The following is a 15,399-nucleotide window of genomic DNA, read 5'->3' as shown; positions in this document are numbered from 1 at the left end:
AAACCATAAAAATGAGGAATCTACATAGATAAAGAACTCTCTTTGTAAGGGATCTATGAAAGCTATAATCATAATCATAATAAATACAAACCACTTTTACTATTGTGTAGTTGGCTGTGAGAGGCTGGATGATTTGAAAGACTCATATCAAAGAGACAAAGTTAAAAGCAAAGCATGAGAAAGACTCACCGGGCAAGCATTTTAAAAGTTTTTCTTTTTCAGTTCCTGCCAACAACTTATAGCAAGAAACTTTGCCCCTGATTGATAAGAAATCAATATTTAATATATTTCATTTTGCAATGGAAAGTTCATTCTGAAAATTATTTGGTCTCAACTTAGGAATCAGGATATTAACAGCATTGTTTAATTATCTATTTGATGCAGCATCTCACTTTTAAAATCTGTACCTACTTTGCTTTTGTGTGTTGAACTGATTTTCCTAACACAGATTTCCTTATTTTATTATATTTTCTGATTATGTCTTTATTGATGACATGTACAAAGGAAAAAAATTAACACAGAGAGCACTGCTGCCTCATTTACAAATCAAGAATATAAAGGTCAAAAAGTACTAGATATAAATATAATGGTGAATCGCAAATGAAAATTTTATCCATGCCATAGGATACTTATTTTATTTGCACTTATATCATTGTAATGATTGTTCATAACAAAAAGTAATTTGTCATAGAGGCCACTCTGATTTGTTGGCTATGCAAGCACTCTTAGATACATCATTAACTGTTTTTTGCCAGTTTCACAAATAGATGTCAGATTATATCAGGATCTGGTTAATATTTACAAACAACGATTTTACAATCCTTCCAAACAGCAAGGCTTTTGGGCAATATGACATATTTTATGCAGATAAGCCAAATTATATTTACTGCCATTAATAAAGTGCAATGAATGAGTATGAGTTTTTCATTCAGCAGCTTTAATTTATAGAAATCATTAATTGCAGTGAAACATCACTTACATGTCTTCATTTGCATTTTTCTTTAAAAACATAAAAACAAAATATGTTTAGTAGCCTGAATATTAATGATGTGGCAGGTGATTTATTGTGAAATTTCTTCTGCCTCAGTGACCAACCTCCTGGGAAAGACAATCCAGGCTCTGAGAAGACATGGGTTTAAAAAGGGAATGAGTCACAGGTCTGCTCCGCACTACATAACTGGTTTTTTAGCAGGGCTGTCTGAATTAACTAGTGTTCTCTAAGCTTCTGAAGGGTAAGATACGACTGAGAGATAAGAGAAGGCAGTGTTTGCTTGTATCATTAAGATAGGGAGGGGAAATATTTTACCTTTATTTCTTCAATTCTAAAAGATGGTTACAAATCAAAAGTGGAAAGTACAACTAGGCAAATGTAATTTACATTTAACTTCTGATTTAGAAGAGACGATTCAGTTTTATTAGTTTATTTCTTTTTGTTAGCTTCAAGGGTAGCACCATCTTAGGTAAATTATTTCTTTTACTTGGCATTCAGGTAACCACCTTGTTCCTCCCACCTATTACCAGAAAATAAAAAGGAAAAGAAGCCTTCGGTAGTGAATGATGAATTTTAATATCTGATTACTTGAGAGCTATGGCAAGGACCGGTTTTCATTTGTTAGAAAACATAAGTGAACTTCTGAATAAAATAATAATAACAGTAGTACTTATTATATTTCATGCACTGTTGTAAGCAATTAACATATATTAACTCAGTCCTCTCAAAGTCCCTCTGAAGTGGGTACTGTTTATATCCCTAGTGCATAGACACTGAGAAGTTAAGCAATTTACCAAAGGCACTGGGTTAAAACTCCATTCCCAAAACTATTGCGCAAAATTGCAGTGAGTAAGTTAACGACTTGCAAATGTCTATTTGATGGCACCTTTCTCCTTTGTTATCAACAATGCTCCAAAAAGGCGAGGTCACCTTTCAGTAGGTAGTTATGCCACTGAGATCCAAAATTTACCCTTAAATTTATGAAAAGATTGCCATAGGCCATCATAATTTTACTGATTACATAAATTTACTGAGAATGCATTTGTAGATTAATATGAATCTGAACCTTGAAAGGAGAATCCATCAGCATTAACAAATTAGTGCTATACATCTACAGATCAGACAGTCTTCTGCCATGTAACACTTAAATTTGGCTTAAATACATAGCCTTACTGGTCAGATCTCCATGTATAAAAATCTAAATAGCATTAACTTGTGTGGGAGGTTGATGAGATGGAGGATGAGAGGTAGGGAAAAATAAAAACCCATGATGCCAGCCAAGCCATTGTTCCAGAAGAAATGCCCTTTTGCTAATTCTGTCACTCAGATGGGGCACATTTTTGCAATAACTCCACAGCTGGGGTGGGGGGGAGATGGGGCACTATTTTGTAATTCACACAATGATACCATATCATTGTAGCAGTTACCTAGCAAAACTTATTTGAAACCGAAATTTCTGATGTAAATTCAACTAATTAAATAAAAAGAAAATGGGAAATACAATTATATTATTCACAGTGAGACAAAGCCTAATAAAATCTAATTTCAGAAACTATCCCAATTTCTATATAGAGCTACTAAGAGAGTAGAAATGTTTAACAATTAATTGAACTACCAGAGAAATTTCTCACCAAATGCCTTCGATTTGGGATCAAACAAGTTTTAGAGGCATTGTTAATCTAAATCATTCAGGATGAGGTTTGGCCAGTAGAGACTGTGGGTAGGAGATAGAGGTGAGAAAGATAGCTCTAGCTAAAAATGGTTTCTCCCATTACCAAGCAGTTGAAGCTACTAGAAATTTGGAATGGATTTCTAATAGGCCTGGAAGGAGCTAGGAGATTGAGGACTGACTTCAAGGTATATGCAAATAGTAAATATTTAAATGAACCAATGAATAATCTCTTCTGTATAATTTGGGAAAACTTGGGTTTGGATCAGAGTTAACCTTCTTTGAAACTCTGTAATCAACCATCACCTTAGAGCTCTGGAAAAGCTCCTTCTACCTGTGTCTATAGTTGGATTGGTGAAGTTAACTTGACAGTAGTCCTGGAGTACTGGCCTCAAGGAATTCTGGATTTGCGAGAGTGTGCAGCATTGTAGTAAACAAGTGGGCAGGGGAAATATATTTGAAAATGTATAGGGAACTTTTGGGACACATCTTCATAAATACTTCAAAGGACAAATGTAATGGAAGGTTTTAAAAAGATGAGGTGATCAAATAACAAAATCCCAAAGAGAATATATAAGAATGATTACACAAATTGCAAATTATCAATAAATCTTCCAAGGTCTCACATGATTCCAAGGAGTAAAATCCAAAATTTATCAGATTGGAAAATCTAAACAGATAATCTGATACATAGGATGTAACAAGTTGGTTCAAGAATAGAATAATAGAGATGGTTTGAAAAAAATAAAAACCATTGAGACGGAGTTCTGTACTGCATGGTAGATGCTTTATTCTTAATGGATCCCCAAGATGATAATGATGGACTCTTGTTTGGAAGAATAGATGATAAGACATACAGAATTTTAAAATAATTATTCTTTTGATGAATTGGGCTGTGCTATGAAAAGGAAAGAAACCTAAAGTGAAAATTGGACTAATCTAGACAACTTGTTGTAGTTTTCAAGGGCCAGAACTTTTCTAAAGACAAAAATAAGAGATTTAATATATCTAACTTGGAAAGAAAAGAAAATGGAGTTGAATTTAAAAAAATTGCTTGCTGTAAGAAACTAAGAATGAATGGGAAGATAGAATATATGAAGATGTAAAGATGCAGTGCCTAAAATTTTTATTTCAGTAATAGAGAATATAGTCTTTTGAGTAAACAGAGGTGAATGAATATGTTGCTGAGACAACGCAAGTGTTTATCTGGAAAGGTGAATCTTGGATGCCACCTACCTAAATATGATACACACGCCTGAATGCAGGGAAGATAGGACCCTGGGAAATAAGACAAGATTAAAGAAGGAGGTTAAAGACTATCTTGAGAGATATACTATGAAGAAATAAAATTTTAAAGTACTCCACTCATCTAAGATAAAAAATAATGAGATGAGAATAAAACGAGGAGTTTCTGATTTGGGGGACTAGGAAATTAACATAGGAAATCGAGAAGATCACTATGATGTCCACCACCATTAAAGTCACTGAGTGAAAGGAAGAACATACGTCCTGAAGGAAAAGATCACTGCCTGGACACACTTCAAATCAGAAATTCAATTTAACCCCCTCCCCAAAGTCATCATTAAAGTAAGTTATTGGATGTCACAAGAAATTTTGTACCCTTTCTTCAGTAACTTTAAGAAATATCTTTTAAAACTAAAGATTTAAAAAACAGATTTAAACATATGATCAGTCAAAATAAAATATTATTTTCTTTAAATATATTTCAAATTGACCCAGTCATCCACATATTGCATATTCCAAGTTGATGAATTCTTGAGAAGAAACTAAAAAGGGCACAACAATATTATATAATGTGATTGACCTTAAAATCAAGGTCACAAAAAATTATCTATTTAAAATAGTTCTTATGAAAGTTACACACGTTACTATCTTTACATAAATTTAGATCATAATGCTAGACAAAATAATAAGTTTACATATTTTATCCAACTTCACGTTAAGGAAATGAACAGTGAATCATTAAAATCATATTATCTCATCTTTTGTTTAAACAACAATTATTCAACAGTTGCTGTGATCATTAGATGTAAGATACTTCTAATAATAAACCCCTTTAATAAGAATAGTTTTCTTTCTAGGAACATCCTATAAATTTTCTACATATGGGATTATTTAAATAATAAAGAAAATGGAGGCAAATTAGTTCCTAAGCTTTGGAGGCATTTGTAAGTAATTCATTCTCTATGATTTGGAAAATATGTCAAAATGTTAGAGGATTCCTATTTAAATGAATTTTCACAAAGTAACTATTAAACTAAACTTAAAAAAGAATATTTGAGTGATATTATGTAAATCAATATACTCTAGCAAATAAAAACAGACTAATAATGAAACAAAATACAAGAAGTTAATTGTTTTATTTTAATGTATTTTCTTCATATTTGGAGGAACATTTGCACTTGCTGTTCTTCAGCAAAAGTGATGTAGAAAATTTAATATCATCACTAGGTTACAGTTTCTCTATCACTGCTCCAAATAACATATGAAAGTCAATTAAGATTATATATAATATGGATCCTTATATCAAATTCAACTTGGACACTAGTTGTCCTAACATTTTTTTATATAAATAAGATGCAACTTACTTGAGTAAAAGCAATTAAGAGCACCAGCATCTGAATCTTTCTTAATCATAAGCTGTAATTGTTAAATTATTTGTTTCTAAGTAGCATTTAATGTAATAAAAAGCTGACGGAAACAGGTTTAAAATAAACTAATAATCCTAGCTCAGGGGTAAGAAAAAAAATAACAATGTTGATCATAAAAATAACTACTGAAGGGGCTGGCCGCGCCAGTTGGGTTTGCGCATTCTGCTTTGGCAGCCCAAGGTTCACCCGTTTGGATCCTGGGCGCGGACCTACTCACCGCTCATCAAGCCATGCTGAGGCGGTGTCCCACATACAGGAGCTACAACTCTACAATTATGATACACAGCTATGTACTGGGGCTTTGGAGAGAAAAATGAAAAAAAAAAAAAGAAAAGGAGGAAGATTGGCAACAGATGTTAGCACAGGGCCAATCTTCCAAAAAAAAAATAACTACTGAACATATGTATCAATAATGTCTCTCTTAAGACAGCAGGATTGGAATAAGCTCATACAAATGCCACTTTCTGAGATAAAACTACATTCTAAATATTTCCCAGCACTGACTGTGGTGTAGCTCTCCACAAATGTTGCATCTACTCATTCTTACTGCAGTCAATTTAATTCTAATCACACACACACACACTGTGCATGTGTATATGTGTGTGTGTGAGAGAGAGAAAGAGAGAGAGAGAGACAAGGAATAATAAAAAAAATATCAACCACAAACAAAACAGTTGATTAAGAGAACTTCATTTCAAAAATCTAAATGATGCCCTAGGAACATTTTAACCAGAGGCACATACACACAAAAAAATCATAATATACATATAAAGTATTTTTTTCTCCTAGGTCTTTAAATATCCATTATTATCTGCATAAGTCTTTTAGATATTATGATTAGATGTGATTTTTTCTCCAAATACACAGGTTGCCTTAAGTATGTATTAGACAGTATATTTTTACTTCCACAAATACTAGGAAATTGCTCTATACCTGGGACAAAGTGGAACTCTATGATGCTTAGCAGACTATATAGCCACATAATTGCCCATTTTCACTGCTTCCAATGAGGCCTGACTGCTCACCAGTTTACAGCAGTGGCAGATGACTAGAAAAAGAAAGTTCTCGTTTTCTAACTTCCTTTCAGAAAAGATTTCCTGAAAATTCAGGATTGGAAAAAAAAGCCTTATGAATAATGGAACACACTGCTACACTCAGCCAGGTTTTATATCCTTGCAATATTCCTACCACAGGGAACAAGGTCCAGAAGTTGCAAATAAAGCAATGCATTTAAAAACTTCTTAAAGTAATCACAAAGCAATAAATATAAAAAAGCATTCCTAATTACCTCTGTTGAGTGATGCCGAACTGTTTATATCTCCAGTAATGAAGGAAGACTCTGACTGCTTTCGGACTGTGTCATTCCACATTCTACGAATTCGGCTCTGAATGGGGGCAGAGGAAAAAAGGAAATGAACTCGCCGGGTAGTGATTTTTCACACAAATCGTCCTTTTTCTTACTGTCAGTTATATGAGACCTTTGTTTCTGGCATCTGATGAATATACAGCTTCCACATGCTTGCAGTACAGAAGTATGAGAACATCAGAAACTAGATTAATGATAATAATTGGTTCTCATTAACTGTATTCCTAAATGCCTATACCAAAAATAATTATAACTATGAAAAAGGAATAAATGTAATGTACTATACCAATTTAAACATATTGAAGACATATAGAAGTGTACTCTAGACAGTTAGAATTTAATAATTTTAGTTTCCAAGGTAAAACAAATTATTTTCATTGTAACTTTTATGGGAATGAGTATTTAAATATGTATTAAATTGTCAGTTTTATTAACAAAAGATTTACTTTAAGAATTCAGAATCTTGCAAGAGTTTGGTAAGAAAAGAACACAGAATATTATTAAAATGCTACCGAACTTAACATTTTCCATAAATTTTGTAAGAAGATCAGTGTAATTTTACAGGTTACATACTATCTTAACTTTTCTTTCTTTTGAAGGAGATAAAGGAAGTTGATTCGTGCTTATTCATTGCTTCACAGTAGGCAGTTTTATAGAGAACTGAAAATTCTTACATCATTATTTACATTCTCAAATTCAATTTTCTAAGTGTCGGATAATTCAAGAAAACCGTAATACTTTTGCATTTTAGGGGGATTGTTTTTTTCTGGTTTATTCTGTTTTGCTATTTTATTGAGTTAGGGATCAAAAAAGTGTTAACCATCTTGGGAGGAGGAAACAAAATATTTTCAGAAGCTTTTCCAAGGATGAAACAGTTATAAGAACTATTAGTACTACTAACGGTAAAACCAAGCTCACAAATGGATTATGTTCCAAACATATTTGAACTCCTTGAATAACAGGAGTACCTAATCTTAAAATATTAGACAATTGGTTTTATGAATCTTGGGACATGTTTATCCTTCAGAAATATTGTCTATATTGTTTTATAGGTCAGCAAACACACACACACATACAGCACACACAGCACAACTAATAAACAAAAGGACAGTAAGAAAACTGGTGCAGGATTATAGATCCTGAGCATTTGAGGAATGTTTCTATCAAGAAGTACTTCAAAACTTCAAACTGAAACGCTGGGGACAAATCTCTCACATTTGTTAATTAATTAATTAAAAATATTAATTACACTCTACTGCATGCCAAATATTAACCTAGCAAATACAAAAGAGAAAGGCTAACATAAAACATCTTTGCCTTCATGGAGCTGCTAGACTAGTAAGTGATTAATCAAATTATCACAAAAATAAACGCAAAAGTACAACAATGTGCATACAAATCTCCATAGAAATATTAATTATTATAGCTGAAAACTATCAACAACCCAAATGACTAGCAATGGTAGAATGGATGAATAAAATACAGAAATATATACAGCAATGAAAATAAAAAATAGACGTCTGAGGAAAGAAAGAAAACACAAAAGAATACGTACTGTTAAAAGTTAAGATAGTGGTTATGCTTGAAGCTGAAGGATTGAGAAGGGTTCAAAGGGTTTCTGAGGTACTCCCAATATTCTAATATTTGACCTGGGGAGGGGTGTTAAATCACTGTGCCATACACTTATATTATGTGTACTTCTGTTAATGTTCGTTATACTACACAATTAAAAAAAATTTTTAAGTGCACATAATAAGGGGATATGTCCTTGTCTGGGAAGTCTGGGAACACTGCACTGAAGAAGCAACATCTTAACTGAGAGCTGATGGAATTATGACTGTTGTTAGGTGACATTTATAAGAGCTGCCCACGTAATCTCCTGTTCTATTATTCCCCCCCAACTGGGCTAGCCACACCTGCTCCCTTGCTATTCCTTAACACCCCAAGCATGCTTCTGCCTTAGGCTTGGTACAATTTTTTTGTCTGCCTAGAGTGCTCTTCCCCCAGATACAGGAATGGATAACTCCTTCCTTTCTTTAAATTTTTGCTCACATATTTTCTCCCTAAAGACACCTAACCTAATCACCCTATTTAGAATTGTATTCCACACATCCAACCCAGCTATTTTCCCCCCATAGTAATTACCATCTTCTATAATACAACATATTATTATAATATACTTATTCCTTATATTTATATTTAATGTCTAGTATTTAATGTCTAATGTCTGCATTAGACGAGGGTCTAGATAAACAGAAATTTTGTCTTTTTTGTTCATTGGTGTATCACACTTCTGAAATAATGCCTGGTAAATATTATATGTTGTACATATAAAATATATATTATATAAATATAACACAAATATTTCTATTAATTCTCTCTATGTTCTAGGTTCTATACTATGTATTTCTCATGTATTCATTCACTGAAACCTCACAAGAATTCCACGAGGTAGGTACTCTTTTATTCATTAGAAAACTGAGGTTCAGAGGTTAATTAACATGTCCAATGTCACAGACCTAATAAGTGGCATAACCAATATTTGAATCCAGTCATCTGGATCCTGAAGTAGGAGGTTAAACTCACTACACTATATCAAATGACAGTTGAATAGGAAAAGAGAAAGGGTGAAGTATTGCAGGCAGAGGGAAAGTATATCGTATATGGCACAGAGCCTACACTTAAATGTTCATGGAATGAACCAGGAGGAGCCTTAGAATATGGGAGCAAATAAAGCAAGTCACAGAAGACTACATACAATAAGACACAATTTTAAAGGAAGATCTAAAAAAGGAATACTAAATATCTTTTTTTAGAGGTGGAGAAACAATTAGAATAAGTCAAGGAAATGAAGAATAAAAGTTCGGAGGTTTTCTCTGGTGGGGAGGCACAAAATTGATTAGGGGGAGGTTTCAAGAAGAGAAAAACACATGGAAAATGTTCTGTTTCCTAAGTTGGATGTTGAGTTCACAGGTGTTCGTTTTATGACTATTCTTCACAATTTAATAGATGTTACATACATTCTTTTATTTTCAAATACCATATTATAGAAGTAAATACATCTAAAAAGTCAATAGAATAAATGCAAGATAAATAGAACAAGAAAAGGAAGGTCACAGTGGGAAGGACAATACTTCAGTCCATAGTTTTTACAAACACACACATGCAACAATCCTACACACCTCTCTGTGAATATATGTTTGTGTGATTATGGGTATTACTAACCTTTTATAAGTGATTAGCACCAGGAAGTAGGTATGGGGGAACAACAGGTGGAGAGGATTTTCACTTTTTAGTCGTGCCAATCATGCCCCTCCCTTATCTACATAGTAGCCACAGGATCTTTATTACACGTGGATGATATCCTGTCACTTTCTTTTCTAAATCATCCCATTGGCTTTCTAAAGTAATCAAAATAAAATCTAAACTCGCATACTCATAAAAATACCTACGGATCTGTCTCTAACCTTCTCCTTTGATTTTATCTCCCATTCGCTCTCTCACCCACTTCAGCCAATGACATCCTTTCTATTCCTGAATTTGCAAGTTCTCCCCTAACTTGGGGGCTTTGTGTAACATGTTCTCTTCCCCTGAACTTCCTTCCTGCCATTCAGAATCTTGCTGTCAATATCAACTCCCAAAATGGTCTTTCTCCAGTACTTAATCCAAGTAGCCACCTGGACTTTCTGCATCACATCACCACATTTGGTTCTCTACTAGCTTTCATAATCCGATATTTTTTATTGATTTATTTGTTTGTTAATAAATTTTCTGTCTTCCACTAGTAGAATGAAAGCTCCAGATCGCAGGGGAAGTTATCTATTGTATCCCCCAGAGCTTAGAAGATGGCTTGGCATTACATAGGAGACACTCAATATTTCTCAGTAAAAAGTAAAAAATATAGAGGTTGTTATTTTAGAAGTTCTTTGATGTGAAAAAGGCATCCATACTATCCAAATTTTACTTTAATATCAGTGAGTATTTTAGACTTTGTTTATAGAAGGTCACAGTTAATATGAAATACATTTTATTATTTTTACCTAGACAAATAGACTGGATTTAAGTAACTATCACTTTATGCAGGGTTGGATAGTCATAGTTAATCTGAATCAGTATCATATTAAGCATAAGAAAACAATGTAAGGCTTCTTTCCCACAAGATTAGAATTGTGACCTCACAACTATAAAAATGAAGAAAAAATATAATACAGCTTTAAAATATAGATCTGAAATTATATTCTGTAATAATGACACTAATAAGTGGTAGCTGCTCCAATTTATTAAGCAATCTACAACAATTCGTTTTAAGTGTTTTGTATACATTTGCTCAAGCTTCCAAACAACATAAGACATCAGTATTATTACTACCACTTTACAGATGAAAAGCGTAAACTGAGGGTCAATGAGATTAAGTAGCTTGTTTTGTGTCACAGCTGGTTTGTGGCAAGGCTAGAATCCAAACCAAGGTCTAGCCCCCTACCAAATTTATGATTATTCTGTTAAGCTATATTGCCCTATCTTGTAGCTTAGAGGTATTGCTAAACATTGCACAACTCTGTTGTCACTTAATAAATGAAACTCCCAAATATATTGTTTCATTAATGACATATGCCAATAAAATGACTACAGGATGATGGCTGATAAGCTCAGTATTACGAAAAACACGCAGGATCTAATCAGTCTGGATGATGTACAGAATCTTAGCAATTGCCATCTTAATAATCTTTTCCACAACTTGTTTTGGAGGTGAGGAAGGTAAGGATTATCAGGTTGGAAATAAAGGCATGGATTATAAGGGGTTCATGCTGGAAGCATCATTCAGGTATGCCCCTACTTTTATGTGAGACTTCAGATTTCTAATTGGCAAATTTAGTAGTCCTAAACTCAGAAATCTCACCTATCTGAGTTGGAACTTCTGTTCCCCCTAATTTGCAACTTTGCAATCTCAGTAAGGTACAGAAATAATAAAATAAGTTAAATTCAACTTATGAATAATTGTGCATTATATTTAGGAATAAGTTTCACGATCATTGTGATAAATTTTGGTTATTAACTTAAGCTTTAAGATAGTCTGATATGTTTGATGGTTATTTGTTAGTTTTTAAATTTTTAGTTGGAAGTATTAGATTGATATTAAATATGTGGTTTTATTGGTAAGATAAAAAAGAATTCCACTAGTTTGAGGAAGTGTTTGTTTATGAGAACATTGTTCATTATCTTTGGTTTAAAAGAGCTGTTCGAGTGCTGGTTAGGTGTGTATATCTGTCCAGTCTGACAGTGGATGTATTTGAGAGGAACAGGTATATTAAATTTGTAAATGATATTTAAAGGTTATAAGGATATTTAATTTTCTAAAGATATGAATGGAATTATTTAGGGAAATTTAATCTATTGAGCTTACAAGCCAATTAAGCATTAATCAAAGAACAAATGAAATGATCTTTCTTATTTTATATAAAATTATCAAATTTACAAAAAATAATTAGATTTATAAGTTGAGCTAAAAGAGTTAAGAAAAAACTAAGTTCTTGATTTATAACTTTGTCAATTTAAATTCAAGGGGCTGGCCTGTTGGCATAGTGGTTATGTTTGTGCGCTCTCCTTCCGCGGCCCAGGGTTCACAGGTTCAGATCCTGGGCGCGGACATACACACCACTCGTCAAGCCATGCTGTGGCGGCTTCCCACACACAAAATAGAGGAAGATTGGCACAGATGTTAGGTCATGGCCAATCTTCCTCACAAAAAAATAAAAAATAACAAAAATAAATTCAAGTCTTTTTCAGAAAAAATCAATTGACAACACTGAAAATATGATTGTTTTTCCTACTGAATCATGCTATCTTAAAAGTATTAGTCAGCTAGTCTGAACCCAAACTCACTCATGACCCACATAATCCTGTCTTTTTTTGACTGGCTCATTTTAGCATCCTGGAGTTGCTTAAATTTCTACCTGATAATCTTTAGACGGACACTGTGGCTTGGGAAAAATGGCAGATATGTTACCTAAAAGTTTACAATTTCCCTGGTGAGGGACGATGCAACTGCTACCTCTAGTGCTGGGCTGATGGGAGTAGCACTTAGACCAGTGTAGTCAATGATGCTCTTGGGTATTCTTCTTCACTAGCCTGACTTATTCTTCACATTATCAGCAGACAATATGGTATGAGTTATAACTGTTTTTACTAAACATACCATTTAATAAGTAAATATTTTCAGCATGTGATGGAGAATTATTACACCGGTTAAAAGAAGTAATTAACTCAAGAATCATATATATATAATATTACTTTCTCAGAATTTTGGGTGAAGTGCCAAATTCCTTTCCTCACCTTCTATACTCATTCAACTAGGAACAATCTAAAATCATTAATTATCATGCAAACTTAGATCCTAAATTTCATAATTTTATTGCAGTTTGATTTCTTAAATTTGTCATAATCATTCCCATTTGAGACACATTAAAACAACAACAAGAATAAGAAATTAACACAAATTTGATGTGTTAACCACTTGGGATAGAAAATAGTTCTGATCAAGGAAAAACAGCAACTCATAACAGAATAAGTTAAGAGATATTTTATTTTAATTATTTACCTGTGAGCCTGTAGAGTAGCGTCCAGGAGTTCGAGAACCAGATGTTTTCCCTGAGCCAATGGAACTCTCTGTACTTTTCCCACTACAACAATGCGTTCGCAGGCATTTCCCGTACTCTTTTCGTACCTAGCCAATTAAATATTAACTTCTGTTAGCAGGTAATTCATTTCAGCTAGGAACTATGATAAAAACAAGTATGTGAGTTTTATTTTTAAACAATTAATATGATTATTTCCTTGCCCTACAGATACAAGAAAGTCTGTTCAGCATATATTTTACAATATAAAATAATGATACTCATACCATCAAGCTTGAAATTTTGCATAACTAGAGCCTTTAAAACATGCATGTACGCGCACACACACGTCCAATCACACCACAACGATATTACCTCTCAGTTCAAAGAAGAACAAAAACTTAACACTCTTCAAGACACTATTTTTAGCTTCATAAATTTGATATGAAGTAACCTATTGGTGCAATTGTTCTTTAGGCAGAAGTCTAATGAGGAAATTATAGAGAGAAGAGGAGATGGAGAACGGGAGGGAGAGAGGGAGAGAGAACACTTACAGACGGAAAAAAGGAATGTGTTGGGCTAAGCATTTCTTTTAAATCTATCTTTCTTTGAAGTTTATTTCTCTTAAAAGAGGTCAAATTTGCAACTTCAGAATATAAAATTCGAAATATTTTTAACTTATTCCCTCAAAATAGTTCTATTCAATAATCACAGAGAAATGTGATTGCTTTTCCTTATGGCATTGCTGATTAAATTCTTAATCCCGCTGTACTATAAAATCGCAGGAAAAAAGAGATAAACTTGTTTTAGTTGATGTTTTCAAGCAGGAGAATATATAAACAATTTTGGGGAAAACTTTTGTCATGTTTAAAATTTTTATTACTGCCCATTTAATCAAATAAGACATGCAAAAATAAATAGTAACTGCCCTAATTCATACCTCCACTATCAACATCAACAAAAATAACCCACAACAATGTGTTTATCAATTAAAAACACATTCTGGGACATCTTATTTGTTATACATTCACAAATTTACATTCATTATGAAATAACCATGTATATATGTTATTCTTAGCTCTTTATATATTGATTTCTTATGAGTTCATACTTTCTACAATTTGTGACAATGTAACAATGTAATTTTATTTAAAACAAAGTTATAAATATATGTTTTTTTGAGGAATGTTATTTAGAATCAAAAGCAAAAAAAGGAATGTGAATGATACATTAAAATTAGTATTCAGAGCCAGCCCTGATGGCCTAGTGGTTCAAGTTCAGCGTGCTCTGCTTTGGCGGCCCAGGTTCGGTTCCCAGGCACAGAACCACACCACTTGTCTGTCAGTAGCCATGCTGTGGGGGCAGCTCACATAGCAAAAATAGAAGGACTTACAACTAGAATATACAACTATGTACTGGGGCTTTGGGGAGGGAAAAAAAAAAAAAGAGGAAGACTGGCAACAGATCTTAGCTCAGGGTGAATCTTTCCCAGCAAAAAAAAAAAAAAAAAAAAAAAGAAATTAGTACTCAAAACTAAAACATTATATTTTAATATCGTAAAGTTCATTCCATCAAAGATATAGTAGAATCAGAGATAGAATATATTCAGATTTGGTTGAAGAACTCATATTTATTGAATGCTTATTATATGATAGGAACAATGATACAGAATCAAAACATGTAGAAGGAGTGCCTGATGGAAGTAGGTAGGGGGAACAAGGAAGGCTTCTCAGAGAATCTTCAAAAGATAGGTTGGAATTAGTCAGTTTAGAGGACAAAGTTGAAAGAAAGGATAGACGAGAGAAAAAGGCATTCAGGACAGTGTGAGCAAAACAGAGGCATGATGTGTAACCTTTGAGGCCTTTCTCTGATAGATATCTCATCTATGCAACATTTACCAATAATTAGAAATAATTATTTTTATTTAGTATTTACAAGCCAATTCACATTTTGTTTATTTTTTGAAAGAAATAAGTCTGTACCCACTTGTGTGTGTGTCCTTGATATGTGTGAGTTTGGGAGGGTGGAATGAAGAAGCTTCTAATTTTTAATCACTATTTTCCAGAAATTGTGCTAGGACCCTCCCTCAA

At 33.2% G+C, this 15,399-nt stretch overlaps 1 protein-coding gene across 19 annotated transcripts in view; it reads right to left on the bottom strand.

Moving 5' to 3' along the window:
• ADGRL3 (adhesion G protein-coupled receptor L3) overlaps positions 1-15,399 on the bottom strand; it is an 812,769-nt gene that overhangs the window by 50,867 nt on the left and 746,503 nt on the right. For 18 of the 19 annotated variants that reach the window (XM_087434383.1, XM_087434386.1, XM_087434387.1 and 15 more), the window contains 2 exons: positions 13,294-13,419; positions 6,621-6,717 (listed from right to left, as the gene is read on the bottom strand). In XM_087434383.1, coding sequence (XP_087290509.1) covers positions 6,621-6,717; positions 13,294-13,419 — 223 coding nt within the window. Of the gene's footprint in view, positions 1-3,896; positions 3,939-6,620; positions 6,718-13,293; positions 13,420-15,399 lie in introns of all 19 variants that reach the window. The other variant, XM_087434392.1, reaches the window with a different exon arrangement.

Source organism: Ceratotherium simum, chromosome 8 (genome assembly GCF_057802395.1).
Source record: "Ceratotherium simum simum isolate JZ-2026a chromosome 8, ASM5780239v1, whole genome shotgun sequence".
Classification (NCBI taxonomy): Eukaryota; Metazoa; Chordata; class Mammalia; order Perissodactyla; family Rhinocerotidae; genus Ceratotherium; species Ceratotherium simum.
This window is presented reverse-complemented; position numbering and strand designations above follow the sequence as displayed.